We start from the raw sequence: 20,000 nt of genomic DNA, 5'->3' as shown, positions 1-20,000 counted from the left end.
ACAGTAGTCCAGGTGTGACAAAGCTAGGGCCTGTAGGACCTGCCTTGTTGATAGTGTTGTTAAGAAGGTAGAAACTAGGGCCTGTAGGACCTGCCTTGTTGATAGTGTTGTTAAGAAGGTAGAAACTAGGGCCTGTAGGACCTGCCTTGTTGATAGTGTTGTTAAGAAGGTAGAAACTAGGGCCTGTAGGACCTGCCTTGTTGATAGTGTTGTTAAGAAGGTAGAAACTAGGGCCTGTAGGACCTGCCTTGTTGATAGTGCTGTTAAGAAGGTAGAAACTAGGGCCTGTAGGACCTGCCTTGTTGATAGTGTTGTTAAGAAGGTAGAAACTAGGGCCTGTAGGATCTGCCTTGTTGATAGTGTTGTTAAGAAGGTAGAAACTAGGGCCTGTAGGACCTGCCTTGTTGATAGTGTTGTTAAGATGGTAGAAACTAGGGCCTGTAGGACCTGCCTTGTTGATAGTGTTGTTAAGAAGGTAGAAACTAGGGCCTGTAGGACCTGCCTTGTTGTTTAGTAGGCCGAGCAGCACTCTATGATGGACAGACTTCTCACCATCTTAGCTACTGTTGCATCAACATGTTTTTGCATCAACATGTTTACAATGCAGGGTTACTCCAAAGCAGCTTAGTTCATCTCAACTTGCTCAATTTTCACATTATTTAGAATTCAGTGAATGATTTGTCCCAAATACAATGCTTTAAGTTTTCGAAATATTTAGGGCTAACTTATTCCTTGCCACACATTTCCGTCACTGTAGTAGCTGACGTGTATAGTGTTGAGTCATCCGCATACATAGACATTACTCAAAGCCAGTAACATGTAACAGTAGACAGCTGCCCTGGGGAATTCCTGACTCTACCTGGATAATGTTGGAGAGGCTTCCATTAAAGAACACCCTCTGTGTTCTGTTAGACAGGTAACTCTTTTATCTGCAATATAGCAGGGGGTGTAAAGCCAGAACACAAGTTTTTCCAGCAGCAGACTATGATCAATAATGTCAAAAGACACACTGAAGTATAACAAAAAGGCTACCGCAATATTTTCATCATCAATTTATCTCAGCCAATCATCAGTCATTTGTGTAAGTGCCGTGCTTGTTGAATGTCCTTTCCTATACGCGTTCTTAAAGCCTATTGGCAATTTGTTTACAGTAAAAATTGTTCAAAAGAACAGCTGTTTTTTCTCTTTGCTCTAGGTCAGTGGAGGCTAATGAAGGGAGGACAGCTGACAATAATGTTTGGAACGAATGGAATGGCATCAAACATGTGTCTGTTGTATTTGAAACCATTCCACTCATCCGTTCCACCCAATTAAGGTGGCACCTCCTGTGCTCTAAGTGCAAGAAGTAACTGCCCATATAACTGGCCCAACATCGCCTGGGTTTGGCCAGTGTAGGCCATCATTGTTAATAAGAATTTGTTCTTAACTGACTTGCCTAGTTAAATAAAACAAAAACCAACAAAAAAAATAATATATATTTATATATTTTTTAATAAGATATTTAGTTTGAAGTTGAACTAACGTTCTTGGGTAAGCTAGCTATAGTATCCAAGTGTAGTTTCAAGTCCTCTACGGTAGTGTCATAACGTTGGCCTGGGGGTAGGTTTATGACAGTCATAAATACCTCTTCCCCCCCTTTTCCTCTCTCTCTACCCTACTGATGTTACATTTGCAAAACCCTTGGTTAACATAGAGATTCTGGGAACATCAGCAGGTGGGGGGAAATTAACTATATTCTGGTAATCCAACCAATTGAACATATGCGGTGGTACTTAATGAATAGGATGTCAGTTCGGTTGTCATCTGATACATTCTCATCAATGATAAGATTACATAAACTCTACAGTGGAAAGTCTACACATCAGAGTTATCGGATTCACATGGAATTGTTGTTCAATTTAAATGTTTGAATATTAAATGATTTGTGATGGGATGAAATGTGATTTTAGCTTCTAAAATGTGAGAATTGGGTTTTCATGAGTGAATTAGGCCCGACTCAGTGGCCCGCCCACGTGAAGAGACATAGGTTGTAAACTATGAAACACACCCCTTTTCGCCCTCCACTATATAAGCCCTTGACAAAAATGTAACCTCCTGTTCCAAGTACGTGAGGTCTGCAGCCTCTGCGTTAAAAGGACGAACATGTCAACTACGGAACTAAGCCAACCTCAGCGTGAGCTTTGCAAATGGTATGAACTTTGAACTCTTATTCACTACAGAAGTGAATCCCCCTAGTCGTTGAGTTAGCAACAGCAGCTGCAAACGCAGGCTAGGAAAGAACAGACAGAGTATCCCGTCTATCACACAACAACGTTACTACAATGTATGCAATTGACCACCAGAGACATTCTTCTACATTCTTCTACAATGAAATCATACCTGTGAGTACAACAAGGGAGCTGGAGGAGTAGGCAGAGGGAAGGAACTAGGAATTATTTCAATCATAGAGGAATGTTGTATTCCTGAAGTGTGTGTGTGTGTGTGTGTGTGTGTGTGTGTGTACAGTTACAGAGGAACTCCATGATCTAGCGTTACTATAACAACCACTACAGTTACATAGGAACTCCATGATCTAGCGTTGCTATAACAACCACTACAGTTACAGAGGAACTCCATGATCTAGCGTTACTACAACAACCACTACAGTTACAGAGGAACGCCATGATCTAACGTTACTATAACAACCACAAACAGGGAATATGTGAGGGGGGGGCATTGGTTGGATAAAAATAAGAATAGTCTTGTTTTCGGCTGCCCTCTCAGCCGACGCAGGGTAGCACATGGACAGGTTGTGAGTGGGAGGGACTGCAGTTATAGTTCTGTCATAAACTGAGAGGAGAGGAGAGGAGAGGAGAGGAGAGGAGAGGAGAGGAGAGGAGATTTGACAAAGAAAGCTACACTTCAGCCCACATTTATTTAAATATGCTTCCTTGGTAACTAAGTCTCCTTGGAAACTATAAAACTACTAGAGCTCCTTCGGTCTCAAGGCAAACCTCTTCAGTCTTTATTGATTCTACTGTGTTCTCGTGAAACAAGTCCTCCTCTAGATATTCTCCTCTTCATATTCCTCCAGAGCACCTCCAGAGACCAGAATCACAGAAACAGTAAATATTCCTCTCTCTATAAGCTTTGTTGTTGTTCCTTTTTTTCTTTCTCTCCTCTCCTGGGTTCTGAAGGATGACTAATACATGTCAGTATCGCAGAGGGTTGATGTAGTATGTTCTCAGTGACAAACTACTGTGTATCTGCATCACTTCCTCCTTCAGAACAGAGGCTGCCACACACACACACACACACGCACGCACGCACAAGGAAGCGCACACACACACACACACACACACACACACACACACACACACACACACACACACACACACACACACACACACACACACAAACACATACACCTGCCACTTGTAACCTGAGCTGACTGTCATTGTGAGAGAAGATAATGCCATGACAACAGGTTATCTTGACAACAGGTTATCAAGGTCAAGCCAACTGGACAAGTTTCCTTAAGCTGATCTCTGTGTGGAGGAGGAAGGGGGAGGCGGAGAGGAAAGAGGAGGTACACAGTATGTGCGTGTGTTGCCCGCTGTTCATCTAGCTATCTCCCTCCTCCTCTGTCTACCCCCCTGCCTCCCCCATCTCCCCATGCCTCCCCCATCTCTCCCCTGCCTCCCCCATCTCCCCCTGCCTCCCCCATCTCTCCCCTGCCTCCCCCCTGCCCCCCCCCATCTATCCCCATCTCTCCCCTGCCTCCCCCTGCCTCCCCCCTGCCTCCCCCATATCTCCCCTGCCTCCCCCATCTCTCCCCTGCCTCCCCCTGCCTCCCCCATCTCTCCCCTGCCTCCCCCATCTCTCCCCCCGCCTCCCCCATCTCTCCCCTGCCTCCCCACTGCCTCCCCCCTGCCTCCCCCATCTCCCCCTGCCTCCCCCATCTCCCCCTGCCTCCCCCATCTCCCGCTGCCTCCCCCATCTCTCCCCTGCCTCCCCCCTGCCTCCCCCATCTCCCCACTGCCTCCCCCCTGCCTCCCCCATCTCCCCCTGCCTCCCCCATCTCTCACCTGCCTCCCCATCTCCCCCTGCCTCCCCCATCTCCCCCATCCCTCCCCCATCTCCCCCTGCCTCCGCCCATCTCTCCCCTGCCTCCCGCATTTCCCCCCTGCCTCCCCCATCTCCCCCATCCCTCCCCCATCTCCCCCTGCCTCCTCCCATCTCTCCCCTGCCTCCCCCATCTCCCCCTGCCTCCCCCATCTCTCCCCCTGCCTCCCCCCATCTCTCCCCTGCCTCCCCCCATCTCTCCCCTGCCTCCCCCCATCTCTCCCCTGCCTCCCCCATCTCTCCCCTGCCTCCCCCATCTCTCCCCTGCCTCCCCCATCTCCCCCATCCCTCCCCCATCTCCCCCATCTCCCCCTGCCTCCCCCATCTCTCCCATCCCTCCCCCATATCCCCCTGCCTCCCCCCATCTCTCCCCTGCCTCCCCCATCTCCCCCTGCCTCCTTATCTCCCCCTGCCCTCCATCTCCCTCTGCCTCCCCCATCTCCCACCTGCCCCCCCTGCCTCCCCCATCTCTCCCCTGCCTCCCCCATCTCTCCCTCATCTCCCCCCTGCCTCCCCCATCTCTCTCACACACACACACACACACACACACACACACACACTGCTCTACATCAAACTCATTATATACATTAGCTATTCATTATCTTTTAAGATCATTAAAACAACAATACATTATTTATTAGCCCGGTTAATTAAACTATACATTATTCATTACAGCAGCACTGTACTGCTAGTTCAACATCAGGGACTAATTGTCAGGAAAATTTATACTGAAAGAGGTTTTAAGCGAATGCAAAGTACTTAAATGTTTTTCATGTAAACGGCTAAATGGATCAGAGGAAATCAATCCAATTTCATAAACATTTTGACTACAACGATGTTGATATGGACGACTTTTCACAGTTGTTTTTCCAAAAACAGGGGTGTTCCATAACCTCTTCTATATTTCCACGCCATCACCGGATTCTGCTTGCCCCCCCCCCACCAGGTTGTACAGGTGAACAGGCTAGCATTAAACCGGAAAACTCTAGAATCCCTTTTACTTGATAGCTTTCACTACCTCCGGTTGTTCAGGTAGTTCGACCCCGAAACCACTACAGCATCCCTTTACCTGATCTGTTTCCCCTCCCTGAGGTCGTAGAGAGAGAAGAAGACGTCTGTGTCTTCTCCCATGGTGTTGCAGGTGAAGCTCTTCAGGCTGACAAACAGGTGGTGAGGGACGGGGATACGACAGGGCTCTACACCGTGGCTCCGACGCACACTGTCAGCCTGCGTAGATGAGACGGCACAGAGAGACGTGTACACAGGGCTAGAATACACTGTCAGCCTGCGTAGACGAGACGGCACACAGGGACGTGTACACAGGGACGTGTACACAGAGACGTGTACACAGGGCTAGAATACACTGGCAAAAAAAATCTAGATGTTCCAACTAAATAACTGCTTCCACAGCCTTTTTTTCTAGTTTACTTATTCATTAACTTGTCCGTAAAAGCGTGACCTGAATTCAACATTTTTAGTTGGCAAAAATTCAGTCAACTTAAAATGATGTGTTTACTCAATTTGTCTCAAATACAAATTATTATTTTCGCATTTTTTTTACCAACAAAAAAAAGGCTGTGGAATTAGTTACACACACAGTACATTTAACATTTCAACTTACATATTTGACATACATTTATACAGTCATTAATCATCATGTCCTGGGATTTAAACTCACAACCTCTTGGTTCACAGCATTCCAATCTTCCTGCTACACCTGCGTCTCCATCATGTCTGTGTCAATCACTGATTTCACCTGTATTGCTACACTTTGCACTTCAATGTAAATCTCAGCTGTGCTAAATGTACACTCAAGAAAAACTATTTTATTTCTCAGTGATTCAGGAGTACCCTTTAAACAGAGTAAAATGCCCCACCAACATTAGACAAAGATACAGAAAAACCTCAAAATGCTTAAATAAGCAAATCAAATCAATGATGAAAGAATAATTGATATTAAACAATAATCGACACAGATATGGTGGCGTAGCAGGAAGATTAGAATTTCATTAAATCAATCGGTTGTGAGTTCAAATCCCAGGTGAGGACATGTTGAATACTAATTACTGTTTAAATGAACATGTTAAAAGTGCTGTTTAACTAGTTGTGTGTGTTTCTTCATACTGGGTGATATCAACCTCCTGATATCTGACTTGGAGTTATTTATTGTCTCTTTTGACCTCACCGTTTCCCAGTACCCTCCAACTCACAGGGCGGGCAATAGATTTGACCTCATTCTACTGATCTCACTGCAACCCCCTCCAGGTCACTAATCACTACTTTGTCTCATTTTCTGTCTCCCTCTCTTCCGACCCTAGCCACTCAGCCCCTACCCAGATAGTCAAACGTTGTCACAATCTTCTTTCTTTCTTTCTCTCTCTCTCTCTCTCTCTCTCTCTCTCTCTCTCTCTCTCTCTCTCTCTCTCTCTCTCCCCACTACACTCTCCTCTTCTATCCTATGATCTCTCCCTTCTACTTCTCCTTCCTGTATCTTGATCCTGCCTCCATGATCCTCCTCTCCTCCCTTTCCACATCCCATGAATGTCCCCTTTCCACCAGGCTGGCTCGGCCCTCCCCTCCTGCTCCATGACTGTCCCCTTTCCACCAGGCTGGCTCGGCCCTCCCCTCCTGCTCCATGACTGTCCCCTTTCCACCAGGCCGGCTCGGCCCTCCCCTCCTGCTCCATGACTGAGTGATTCATTGCAAGCTTTCAGAACAGGGCTGCGGGCAGCTGAACAAAAATGGAGGAAAACTAAACTTCCAGAGGACCTATCATCCCTTCACTCCCTCCTCTCTACCTTCTCCTCCTCTGTATCTGCTGCTAAAGCCACTCTAAATGCTTCTGCCTCTAACCCCAGGAAACTATTTTCCACCTTCTCCCTCCTCCTCCTCCCTCTCTGCGGACAACTTTGTAAACCACTTTGAAAAGTAGGTTGACGACATCTGTCAACTAGTCACATTCACACAGAACCACCTTTGATCCCTTTCCCATTCACACAGAACCAACCTTGACCAATTTCTCATTCACACGGAACCACCCTTGACCCCTTTCTCTTTCACACAGAACCACCCTTGACCCCTTTCTCCCCTCTCTCTCCAGATGAAATCCAGCAACTGCTGCCAGAACACCTGCACGCTCAACCCCATCCCCTCCTCCCTTCTCCAAACCATCGCTAGAGAGCTTTTCTCATTCCTCACCTCCCTCATCAACTCATCCCTGACAGCTGGCTGTGTCCACTCTGACTTCAAAATATTATGAGTTGCTCCTCTCACTCAACCAACACTCAACTCCTCTGAAGTCAAAAACTACAGACCAGTATCCATTTAGTTTCTCTCCAAAACACTTGAGTGTTCTGTCTCTGACGCTCTCACCATCTCTCTCAGAACAATCTTCTTGACCCTAACTAGTCTGGCTTCAAGTCGACTCCCTCAACTGAGACTGCTCTCCTCTGTGTCACAGCTCTCCGCTCTGCCAAAGCTGAATCTCTCCTCTGTTCTCATCCCCATAGATCTATCCACTGGCTTCGACATTGAACCCTCAGATCCTCCTCTCCACTCTCTCATGGCTGGGCGTCTCAGGCTCTGCCTCCTTTCCACCCTCTCAGGGCTGGGAGTCTCATGCTCTGCCTCCTCTCCACCCTCTCAGGGCTGGGCGTCTCAGGCTCTGCCTCCTCTCCACCCTCTCAGGGCTGGGTGTCTCAGGCTCTGCCTCCTCTCCACCCTCTCAGGGCTGGGAGTCTCAGGCTCTGCCTCCTCTCCACCCTCTCAGGGCTGGGCGCCTCAGGCTCAGCCTCCTCTCCACCCTCTCGGGGCTGGGCGTCTCAGGCTCTGCCTCCTCTCCACCCTCTCAGGGCTGGGTGTCTCAGGCTCTGCCTCCTCTCCACCCTCTCAGGGCTGGGATTCTCAGGCTCTGCCTCCTCTCCACCCTCTCAGGGCTGGGCGTCTCAGGCTCAGCCTCCTCTCCACCCTCTCAGGGCTGGGCGTCTCAGGCTCTGCCTCCTCTCCACCCTCTCAGGGCTGGGCGTCTCAGGTTCTGCCTCCTCTCCACCAACTCAGGGCTGGGCATCTCAGGCTCTGCCTCCTCTCCACCCTCTCAGGGCTGGGCGTCTCAGGCTCTGCCTCCTCTCCACCCTCTCAGGGCTGGGTGTCTCAGGCTCTGCGCACTCTTGGATTGGATCCTACCTGGCAGGTCGTTCCTAACAGGTGGTGTAGAGAGGATCTATGTCTGCACCACATACTCTCACTATTCTTGTCCCCCAGGGCTCAATTCTAGGCCCTCTCCTCTTGTCTCTGAACACCAAGTCACCAAGTCACTCTGTCATATCCTCACATGGTCTCTCCTATCATTGCTATGCGGATGAAACTCAAATACCCCCCCCCCCCGGCATCCAGGTGGCGACACACATCTCTGCGTGCCTGGCAGATATCTCGGCTTGGATGTAGGTTCACCACCTCAAGCTCAACCTCGACAAGACAGAGCTGTTCTTCGTCCCGGGTAAGGCCTGCCCTCTATAAGACCTCTCCATCACAGTTGACAGCTACACAGGGCCCCCCCCCCCCCCCCCCCCCCCCCCCCCCCCCTCCCAGAGTGAAAGAACCTTGGCGTGACCCTGGACAACACGCTGTACTTCTCTGAAAACATCAAAACAGTGACTCGCTCCTGCAGGTTCATGCTCTAACACACATTTCCCTCCCTCCCTGAAGATGAATGTACTGACTCTGACTGTGATCTGTGGTTGTCTCACCTAGCCATCTGAAGATGAATGTACTGACTCTGACTGTGACTGTCTCACCTAGCCATCTGAAGGTGAATGTACTGACTCTGACTGTGATTGTCTCACCTAGCTATCTGAAGATGAATGTAATGACTCTGACTGTGATCTGTGGTTGTCTCACCTAGCCATCTGAAGGTGAATGTACTGACTCAGACTGTGATCTGTGGTTGTCTCACCTAGCCATCTGAAGATGAATGTACTGACTCAGACTGTGATCTGTGGCTGTCTCACCTAGCCATCTGAAGATGAATGTACTGACTCAGACTGTGATCTGTGGTTGTCTCACCTAGCCATCTGAAGATGAATGTACTGACTATGACTGTGATCTGTGGTTGTCTCACCTAGCCATCTGAAGGTGAATGTACTGACTATGACTGTGATCTGTGGTTGTCTCACCTAGCTATCTGAAGATGAATGTACTGACTATGACTGTGATCTGTGGTTGTCTCACCTAGCCATCTGAAGATGAATGTACTGACTATGACTGTGATCTGTGATTGTCTCACCTAGCTATCTGAAGATGAATGTACTGACTCTGACTGTGATCTGTGATTGTCTCACATAGCTATCTGAAGATGAATGTACTGACTCTGACTGTGATTGTCTCACCTAGCCATCTGAAGGTGAATGTACTGACTCTGACTGTGATTGTCTCACCTAGCTATCTGAAGATGAATGTACTGACTCTGACTGTGATCTGTGGTTGTCTCACCTAGCCATCTGAAGGTGAATGTACTGACTCAGACTGTGATCTGTGGTTGTCTCACCTAGCCATCTGAAGATGAATGTACTGACTCAGACTGTGATCTGTGGTTGTCTCACCTAGCCATCTGAAGATGAATGTACTGACTCAGACTGTGATCTGTGGTTGTCTCACCTAGCCATCTGAAGATGAATGTACTGACTATGACTGTGATCTGTGGTTGTCTCACCTAGCTATCTGAAGATGAATGTACTGACTATGACTGTGATCTGTGGTTGTCTCACCTAGCCATCTGAAGATGAATGTACTGACTATGACTGTGATCTGTGATTGTCTCACCTAGCTATCTGAAGATGAATGTACTGACTATGACTGTGATCTGTGGTTGTCTCACCTAGCCATCTGAAGGTGAATGTACTGACTCAGACTGTGATCTGTGGTTGTCTCACCTAGCCATCTGAAGGTGAATGTACTGACTATGACTGTGATCTGTGGTTGTCTCACCTAGCCATCTGAAGGTGAATGTACTGACTCTGACTGTGATCTGTGGTTGTCTCACCTAGCCATCTGAAGGTGAATGTACTGACTATGACTGTGATCTGTGGTTGTCTCACCTAGCCATCTGAAGATGAATGTACTGACTGTAAGTCACTCTGTTGATAAGAGCTTCTGTTAAATGACTGAACATGTAAATGTAGTTTCACAACCATGTTTAGATAAAATAGGAAAAATATTTTCTAATATTTTCTAGTTGAATGAACATATGAGACAAATTGAGCAAACACATCATTTTAACTTGACAAACATTTTTGCATTAATTTTCTCATGTTGTGCCAACTAAAAATGTTACGCCCAGATTACACTTTGACCAAAAAGTTGAGTAAACTAAAAAAGAAAGTCTGTGAACTATACTGTACCTGGTTTGTGCTTTGCTGGACACTGTGTCTGCTGGACAGATGCTGCAAAGTCAAGAAAGAAAAGAAGAGAGAGAGAGATAAAGACAGAAAGAGAGGAGAGAGTGAGAGAGAGGAAAGAGAGATGAGAGAGATAAAGACAGAAAGAGAGGAGAGAGTAAGAGAGAGGAAAGAGAGATGAGAGATGAAGACAGAAAGAGAGGAGAGAGTGAGATAGAGGAAAGAGAGATGATAGATACAGAGAGATAGAGAGAGAAAGAGAGGAGAGAGTGAGAGAGGAAAGAGAGATGAGAGACAGAGAGATAGAGAGAGAAAGAGAGATATATAGATAGATATAGAGAGAAAGAGAGAGAGAGAGAGAGAGAGAGAGAGATAGACAGAGAAAGAGACAGATAGAGAGGAGAGAGAGAGAGAAAGATCCTCAGTTAGTCATCCTCTTTTGATTGTGAATCAGATATCAAAACCTTGGCAATATGTACATGTTTAATTTGCTTAGAGTGCAGCAGCACTAAGCCGTGGTTGGTTGTCAGGGCATTGTGAGTATGAGGCGGTACGATAGTCTAACGATTCCCCTCCTCTTCTGAGGAGGGAATAGGAAGGATCGGACCACTACTATGCAGCGTGGTAAGTGTCCATGTTAATTTATTAGAACTGAACACACAAAACAAAATAACAAAGTGAATGAAAGAAACCAAACAGTCCTGTCAGGTGAAACAACACACTAAACAGAAAATAACTACCCACAACCCATAGTGGGAAAACAGGCTGCCTAAATGTGGTTCTCAATCAGAGACAACGATTGCCAGCTGCCTCTGATTGGGAACCGTACCAGGCCAAAACACATAGAAATAGATAACATAGAACACAAAACATAGAATGCGCACCCCAACTCACTCCCCGACCAAACTAAAATACAGACCTAAAAAAAGGAACCAAGGTCAGGACGTGACAGATAGGCCGGGGACGCCCCAGGCAGAGCAGAGCACAGCATGCTGTGAGGATAAGACAGGGCAAGAGGGAGCGAGGCTGTCAGAATAAGACAGTGACTGTGGAACGCTGAATCACCACTCAGAACAGTGTACAGGAACAGAATAAACACAATGTTGTCCCATAGTTCATAGTAGTATAAACACAAGGCGAAGTATAACTGAGTCATAGATATATCTACTTCATAGATCCAAGCTGAGATAGAGAGAGTAAGAGAGGTCAATGTACAAGTTAACTTTGATAGTGTTTTGTCTTGTTTATCTTGCCGTTTCTCTCTGAGTGTAGAGAAGATACAGGGTGAAAGGCATCATAAAAACAAGCTAACTCCATCCTCTCTTCCCCCTCTCTTTCCCCTCTCCATGCCAACTCCACCTTCTCTTCCCCCTCTCCAACCTCTCTTCACCCTCTCCCCCTATAAAACCCTCTCTTCCCCCTCTTTTCCTCCTCTCTTCCCCCTCTCTCCACCCCCTCTCCACCCTCTCTTCCCCCTCTCTCCACCCCCTCTCCACCCTCTCCACCCTCTCTTCCCCTCTCCACCCTCTCCACCCTCTCTTCCACCTTTATCCACCCTCTCTTCCCCTCTCCACCCTCTCTTCCCCCTCTCCACCACCTCTCTTCCCCCTCCCCACCCTCTCTTCCCCCTCTCCACCCTCTCTCCCCCCTCTCCACCCTCTCTTCCCCCTGTTCACCCCCTCTCCACCCCTCTTCCCCTTCTCCACCCTCTCTTCCCCCTCTCCACCCTCTCCACCACCTCTTCCCCTTCTCCACCCTTTATTTCCCCTCTCTTCCCCCCTCCACCCTCTCTTCCCCTTCTCACCCTCTCTTCCCCCTCCCCACCCTCTCTTCCCCCTCGCCACCCTCTCTTCCCCCTGTTCACCCTCTCTCCACCCTCTCTTCTCCTTCTCCACCCTCTCTTCCCCTTCTCCACCCCCTCTTCCCCTTCTCCACCCTCTCTTCCCCCTCTCCACCCTCTCTTCCCCCTCTCCACCCTCTCTTCCCCTTCTCCACCCTCTATTTCCCCTATCTTCCCCACTCCACCCTCTCTTCCCCTGCTCACCCTCTCTTCCCCCTCTCCACTCTCTCTTCCTCCTCTCCACCCTCTCTTCCCCTTCTCACCCTCTCTTCCCACTCTCCACCCTCTCTTCCCCTTCTCACCCTCTCTTCCCCTTCTCACCCTCTCTTCCCCCTCTCCGCCCTCTCTTCCCCCTCTCCACCCTCTCTTCCCCCTCTCCACCCTCTCTTCCCCCTCTCTTCCCCTTCTCACCCTCTCCACCCTCTCTTCCCCCTCTCTTCCCCTTCTCACCCTCTACACCCTCTCTTCCCCCTCTCCACCCTCTCTTCCCCCTCTTCCCCCTCTCTTCCACCTTTCTCCACCATCTCTTCCACCTTTCTCCACCCTCTCTTCACCCTCTCTTCCCCTTCTCCACCCTCTCTTCCCCCTCTCCACACTCTCTTCCCCCTCTCCACCCTCTCTTCCCCTTCTCCACCCTCTATTTCCCCTATCTTCCCCACTCCACCCTCTCTTCCCCTGCTCACCCTCTCTTCCCCCTCTCCACTCTCTCTTCCTCCTCTCCACCCTCTCTTCCCCTTCTCACCCTCTCTTCCCACTCTCCACCCTCTCTTCCCCTTCTCACCCTCTCTTCCACCTTTCTCCACCCTCTCTTCCACCTTTCTCCACCCTCTCTTCCCCCTCTCTTCCACCTTTCTCCACCCTCTCTTCCACCTTTCTCCACCCTCTCTTCCCTTTAGCTTTTATTTGAGGTGAGATCCAAGGTGAAAGCATCATACCCAACACCTCCTGCCCCCTACCCTCTACCCTCTCCCTTATCGTCTACCCCATGCTATCTCTACCCTCTCCTCCCTCTACCCCTCCCCTCTCCCCTTTACACTCCCCTCTCTCCCTCCCTGCCCTCTCTCTCTCCCTCCCTCCCTCCACTCTACCTCTCCCCTCTCCCCCACTCTCTCCCCCTCCCCCTACCATCTTACCCGCCCCCCTCTACCTCTCCCCAACGCTCCAACCTACCCTCTACCAATACCCTCTCTGAGGTGAGAACTACCAATACCCTCTCTGAGGTAATCTCCCCACACCTACAACCCAAGTGTCCATTATCACCTGCCATAATTCCTCAGAGACCCTCGTCCTCCTCTCTTCTCCTGTCACCCCCCCCCCCCCGGCATGTGTCATATCTGCCAAGACTGCCCACATCCATCTACTTTTATCCCGTCTTAGATGTGAGTGTCCATTAACACTAGGCATCCCCCAGTTACCCGGCCTCCTCCTGCCATGGTGCCAAGGTCTCGCTCTCCCCATCCCCACCACTTTGACGTACCTCTGACATCAGATGTAGGATCTTCATTTGAGCCAGATTGCTACAGCAGGAAAATAATCCTGCAGCAACAGTACATGTGAAGTATTACGTGGATTCTAATTAAGGAACATTTTTGTAGGGGTTGATACATTTTTCATAAGCAGGAATCAAATCTGACATTTCCAAGTGTAAATTACAAACTTCAGAAGCCTTTTTAACCCTCAAATACACTACCGTTTTGACATGTCCTGCATTGAAGAACGATCAAATTAAGATCCTACATCTGTAGATGTCTTTCTCCTTGTACCATTCAGTCCTCTGGCCAAGCCAGCCACTTTGCCAGGGCTGTAACACACTGCCATTACCTCAGCACCACCCCAGACATCCTCACCCTCAAGGCCAGGTCAGACACCCTCACCCTCAAGGCCAGGGTAGACACCCTCATCAGACACCCTCATCAGACACCCTCATCAGACTCAGCACCACTCCAGAGCTAGGAGCAAGGTCAGGGCAGACACCCTCATCAGACTCAGCAACACCCCCAGAGCTGGGAGCAAGGCCAGGGCAGACACCCTCATCAGACACCCTCGTCAGGCACCCTCATCAGACACCCTTATCAGACACCCTCATCTGACTCAGCACCACCCCAGAGCTAGGAGCAAGGCCACGACAGACACCCTCATCAGACAACCTCATCAGACACCCTCATCATATTGCTGATGTCTGCCTCCCATTCACTATTCTGTGCTTGTGATATTCTTGTGCTCCAGATATTCAGCTAACTAAACGATTGACCTGTTGCAACAAATAAATAAATGGCTCATGATTGTTTTGTTGCTGCGATGACAATTATGTCCACTGTACCTCTGATATACTAAACAAAAACATGGATGCAACATGCAACAATTTACTGAGTTACAGTTCATATAAGGAAATCAGTCAATTGAAATGAATTCATTAGGCCCTAATCTATGGATTTCACATGACTGGGCATATGCCCACCCACTTGGGAGCCAGGCACACACATCGAAGAACCCAACCCAACCCAGCCAATCAGAATTTGTTTTTTGTGGTTTGCGGTTGTGAGGCCGGTACTGCCAAAAGCACCGCCAAATTCTCTAAAATGTTGTTGGTGGCTTATGGTAGAGAAATCAACATTCAATTCTCTGGAAACAGCTCTGGTGTTCATTCCTGCAGTCAGCATGCCAATTGCACACTCCCTCATAACTTGAGACATTTGTGGAATTGTGTTGTGTGACAAAACTGCACGGGATGTTTTTTTTTGTCCCCAGCACAAGGTGCACCTGTGTAATGATCATGCTGTTTAATCAGCTTATTAATATGCCACACCTGTCAGGTGGATGGATTATTTTGGCAAAGGAGAAATGTTCACTAACATGGATGTAAACACATTTGTGCACAACATTTGAGAGCCATAAGCTTTTTAGTGCATTATGGAAAAATTCAGGAATCTTTTTTTTTTTCAGATAATGAAACACGGGACCAACACTTTACATGTTGTGTTTATATTTTTTGTTCAGTGTAGTTTAGCTGCTGTTATGGCTACACTGAATCTGATTAAATGTGTAAATCATAATTTTTTTAAGACAAAATATCTAGTTGCAGATCCAGCTCCAGCTATAGCAGGGGTTTCTGCTTCTTCCATACACATACCATACATAATGGTTTGGACCATGTACCCTACACCAGCAACAGTAACTAGGCAACAGCAGGACATCGTCATGGCTCTAGTGTGTGCCGCACACAGTCGGCCCAGTGGTACCTACCATTTACATTTAGGTTATTGAGCAGCTGCTATTATCCAGAGAGACTTACAGTCACTGCATTCAACTTAGTTTTGTAAGAAGAAAAAAAAACGTTATACCTATCATGTTGTATAAGTCTCTACAGTGGTCAGTGGTACCTATCATTTTGTATAAGTCTCTACAGTGGTCAGTGGTACCTATCATTTTGTATAAGTCTCTACAGTGGTCAGTGGTACCTATCATTTTGTACCTATCATTTTGTATAAGTCTCTACAGTGGTCAGTGTTACCTACCATTTTGTATAAGTCTGAGACGCTGATCTGGTCTGCATCCACCATTTCAAACTCCTTCCTGGGTACGAGGTCCAGGCCCAGGTGTCTGTTGAGGAGAGGAGAGGAGTGGAGTGGGAGGGAGCAAGAGAGACGTGGGGAGAGAGAGGAGAGGAGAGGGAGGGAGCAAGAGAGACGTGGGGAGAGAGAGGAGAGGAGAGGGAGGGAGCAAGAGAGACACGGGGGAGAGAGAGGAAAGGGAGGGGGTAAGAGAGACGCGGAGGGAGAGAGAGGAGAGGGAGGGAGGGAGCAAGAGAGACACGGGGGGAGAGAGGAGAGGAGAGGCAGGGGACAAGAGAGACACGGGGGAGAGAGAGGAGAGGAGAGGGAGGGGGTAAGAGAGACGCGGGGGGAGAGAGAGGAGAGGGAGGGAGGGAGCAAGAGAGACACGGGGGGAGAGAGAGGAGAGGAGAGGGAGGGGGCAAGAGAGACACGGGGGAGAGAGAGGAGAGGAGAGGGAGGGGGTAAGAGAGACACGGGGGGAGAGAGAGGGAGGGAGAGACAGATGCTCATATTAGAGACACATATTTCCCTCAGATTACACAGACCCACAAATAATTCTAAAACAAACCCGATGTTGATAAATTCCCATATCTAATGGGTGAAATTCCACAGTGTGCCATCACAGCAGCAAGATTTCTGACCTGTTGCCACAATAAAAGGTCAACCAGTGAAGAACAAACACCATAGTACATACAACCCATATTTATGTTTATTTATTTTCAATTTTGCAGTTTAACTATTTGCACATTGTTACAACATAATATTATGGACATAATATATGACATTTGTAATGTCTTTATTCTTTTGAAACTTATTCTGTGAGTGTAATGTTTACTGTTAATTTGTATTGTTTATTTCACTTTATATATTATCTACCTCACTTGCTTTGGCAATGTTAACACATGTTTCCCATGCCAATAAAGCCCCTTGAATTGAAATGAGAGGAGAGAGATAGACAGAGACAGAGACAAAGAGGGACAGAGAGAGTGAGAGAGAGAGAGAGAGAGAGAGAGAGAGAGAGAGAGAGAGAGAGAGAGATAGAGAGAGAGAGATAGACAGAGACAGAGAGAGAGAGACAGAGAGAGAGAGAGAGAGACAGAGAGAGACAGAGAGGGATATATAGACAGAGAGAGACAGAGAGAGACAGAGAGAGATAAAGAGAGACAGAGAGAGACAGAGAGAGACAGAGAGAGATAGAGAGAGAGAGAGAGACAGAGAGAGACAGAGACAGTTCTAAGTGTCAGTGGGTTTATTCATTCTATACACCTTTCTCAGTGAAGCAGCAGGGAATTATCCTCCTGCTGTCTTATATAACCTGTGTGTGTGTGTGTGTGTGCGTGGGTTTGCGTGTGCGTATGCGTGTGTGTGTGTGTGTGTGCGGGTGCGTGTGTGTGTGTGTGTGTGTGGGTGCGTGTGTGTGTGCGCGTGCGTGTGTGTATGTGTGTGTGTGCGTGTGCGCGTGTGTGTGTGTGTGAGAAACCAGACAAGAGGCTAGGGGATTTTGACTGAAACCCTTCAACAGCATCATGATAATGAGATTCAGTATAGGAGGTATATGGACATTTACCCAGACTGGTTATGAGGGCCAGGCTGGCTGTTGACAATATCGCGTTGCAGAGGTGTGTGTGTGTGTGTGTGTGTGTGTGTGTGTGTGTGTGTGTGTGTGTGTGTGTGTGTGTGTGTGTGTGTGTGTGTGTGTGTGTGTGTGTGTGTGTGTGTGTGTGTGTGTGTGTGTGTGTGCGGGCGGGCGGGCGGGCGGGCGGGCGTGCGTGCGTGCGTGTGTGTGTGTGTGTTGGGCGTGCCTGCATATGTGGGTCTGTGCGCACATGCTTGTGTGTAGGTGTTAGTAGTGCTATCAGTAGGATGCTGTCAGAAGAGATGGGGACAGAACAGAAAGTGATCTAGTCTACTCTACATAGAGCAGAGACATGTGACTGACTGACTGGCTGGCTGACTACCTGGATGACTGACTGGCTGGCTGGCTGACTGGCTGACGATCTGGATGACTGACTGGCTGGCTGGCTGACTACATGGATGACTGAATGGCTGGATGACTGACTGGCTGACTGGATGACTGACTGGCTGGCTGACTGGATGACTGGCTGGCTGACTGGATGACTGACTGGCTGGATGACTTGCTGGCTGACTGGCTGGATGACTGGCTGGATGACTGGCTGGCTGGCTGGAAGACTTGCTGGATGATTGGCTGGCTGACTGACTGGCTGGATGACTGGATGGCTGACTGACTGGATGACTGACTGGCTGACTGGCTGGCTGACTGGATAACTGGCTGTCAACTGGCTGACTGACTGGATGACTGACTAACTGGCTGGATGACTGACTGGATGACTGACTAACTGGCTGGATGACTGACTGGATGACTGACTGGCTGGATGACTGACTGGATGACTGGCTGGCTGACTGGATAACTGACTGTCAACTGGTTGGATGATTGACTGGATGACTGGCTGGCTGACTGACTGGTTGGCTGACTGGCTGGATGACTGGCTGGCTGACTGGCTGGCTGACTGGATAACTGACTGTAAACTGGCTGGATGACTGACTGGATGACTGGCTAGCTGACTAACTGGCTGGATGACTGACTGTCGACTGGCTGGATGACTGACTGGATAACTGACTGTCAACTGGCTGGATGACTGACTGGATGACTGGCTGGCTGACTGGATAACTGACTGTCGACTGGCTGGATGACTGACTGGATGACTGACTAACTGGCTGGATGACTGACTAACTGGCTGGATGACTGGATAACCGCCTTTCGACTGGCTGAATGACTGACTAACTGGTTGACTGGATGACTGACTGGCTGGAGGACTGGATGATTGACTGGATGACTGACTAACTGGCTGGATGACTGACTGGATGGATGACTGACTGGATGACTGGCTGGCTGGAGGACTGGATGATTGACTGGATGACTGACTAACTGGCTGGATGACTGACTGGATGACTGGCTGGCTGACTGACTGGCTGGATGACTGACTGGATGACTGGTTGGCTGACTGGATGACTGACTGTCAACTGGCTGGATGACTGACTGGATGACTGACTGACTGACTGGATGGCTGACTAACTGTTTGACTGACTGGCTGGATGACTGACTGACTGGATGGCTGACTAACTGTTTGACTGACTGGCTGACTGACTGGATGACAAGCTGGATGACTGACTGACTAACTGGCTGACTGAATGACTGACTGGCTGGATGACTGACTGGATGATAAGCTGGATGACTGGCTGACTAACTGACTGACTGGATGACTGACTGACTGGCTTACTACCTTAGATAACTGATTGACTTGCTGGCTGACTACCTGGATTACTGACTGACTGGCTGACTACCTGGATGACTGACTGACTGGTTGACTACCTGGATGACTGACTGACTGGCTGGCTGACTACCTGGATGAATGGCTGGCTGACTACCTGGATGACTGACTGACTGGCTGGCTGACTACCTGGATTACTGACTGACTGGCTGACTACCTGGATGACTGGAAGGCTGGATGACTGACTGGCTGACTGACTGGCTGACTGACTGACTGGATGACTGGCTGGATGACTGACTGGATGACTGACTGGCTGGCTGAATGGAAGACTGGCTGGATGACTGACTGGATGACTGACTGGCTGGCTGACTGGAAGACTGGCTGGATGGCTGACTGGCTGGCTGACTGGATGACTGACTGACTGGCTGGATGACTGGACGACTGGAGGACTGACTGACTGGCTGCCTGACTGACTGAATGACTGGCTGGTTGACTGACTGACTGGCTGGCTGACTGGCTGGATGACTGGCTGACTACCTGGATGACTGACTGACTTGCTTGCTTGCTGGCTGACTACCTGGATTACAGACTGACTGGCTGACTACCTGGATGACTGACTGACTGGTTGACTACCTGGATGACTGACTGACTGGCTGGCTGACTACCTGGATGAATGGCTGGCTGACTACCTGGATGACTGACTGACTGGCTGGCTGACTACCTGGATGACTGACTGACTGGCTGGCTGACTACCTGGATGACTGACTGGCTTGCTGGCTGACTACCTGAATGACTGGCTGGCTGACTACCTGGATGACTG

At 48.9% G+C, this 20,000-nt stretch overlaps 1 protein-coding gene across 5 annotated transcripts in view; it reads right to left on the bottom strand.

Annotated features, from left to right (window-relative positions):
• Nucleotides 1-20,000, bottom strand: part of LOC139413900 (dedicator of cytokinesis 3) — a 418,571-nt gene that overhangs the window by 121,410 nt on the left and 277,161 nt on the right. For all 5 annotated transcript variants that reach the window (XR_011634841.1, XR_011634842.1, XM_071161746.1 and 2 more), the window contains exons 7-9: nt 15,852-15,936; nt 10,500-10,541; nt 5,174-5,331 (exon numbers count right to left, since the gene is read on the bottom strand). Coding sequence is in view for 3 of the 5 variants with exons in the window: in XM_071161746.1 (XP_071017847.1) it covers nt 5,174-5,331; nt 10,500-10,541; nt 15,852-15,936 (285 nt within the window). In the remaining 2 variants the exon portion in view is untranslated. The remainder of the gene's footprint in view (nt 1-5,173; nt 5,332-10,499; nt 10,542-15,851; nt 15,937-20,000) is intronic.

This window comes from Oncorhynchus clarkii, chromosome 7 (assembly GCF_045791955.1).
Source record: "Oncorhynchus clarkii lewisi isolate Uvic-CL-2024 chromosome 7, UVic_Ocla_1.0, whole genome shotgun sequence".
Taxonomy (NCBI): Eukaryota; Metazoa; Chordata; class Actinopteri; order Salmoniformes; family Salmonidae; genus Oncorhynchus; species Oncorhynchus clarkii.
Note: the sequence above shows the minus strand (reverse complement) of the source record. Positions and strands in the feature narration are given on the sequence as shown.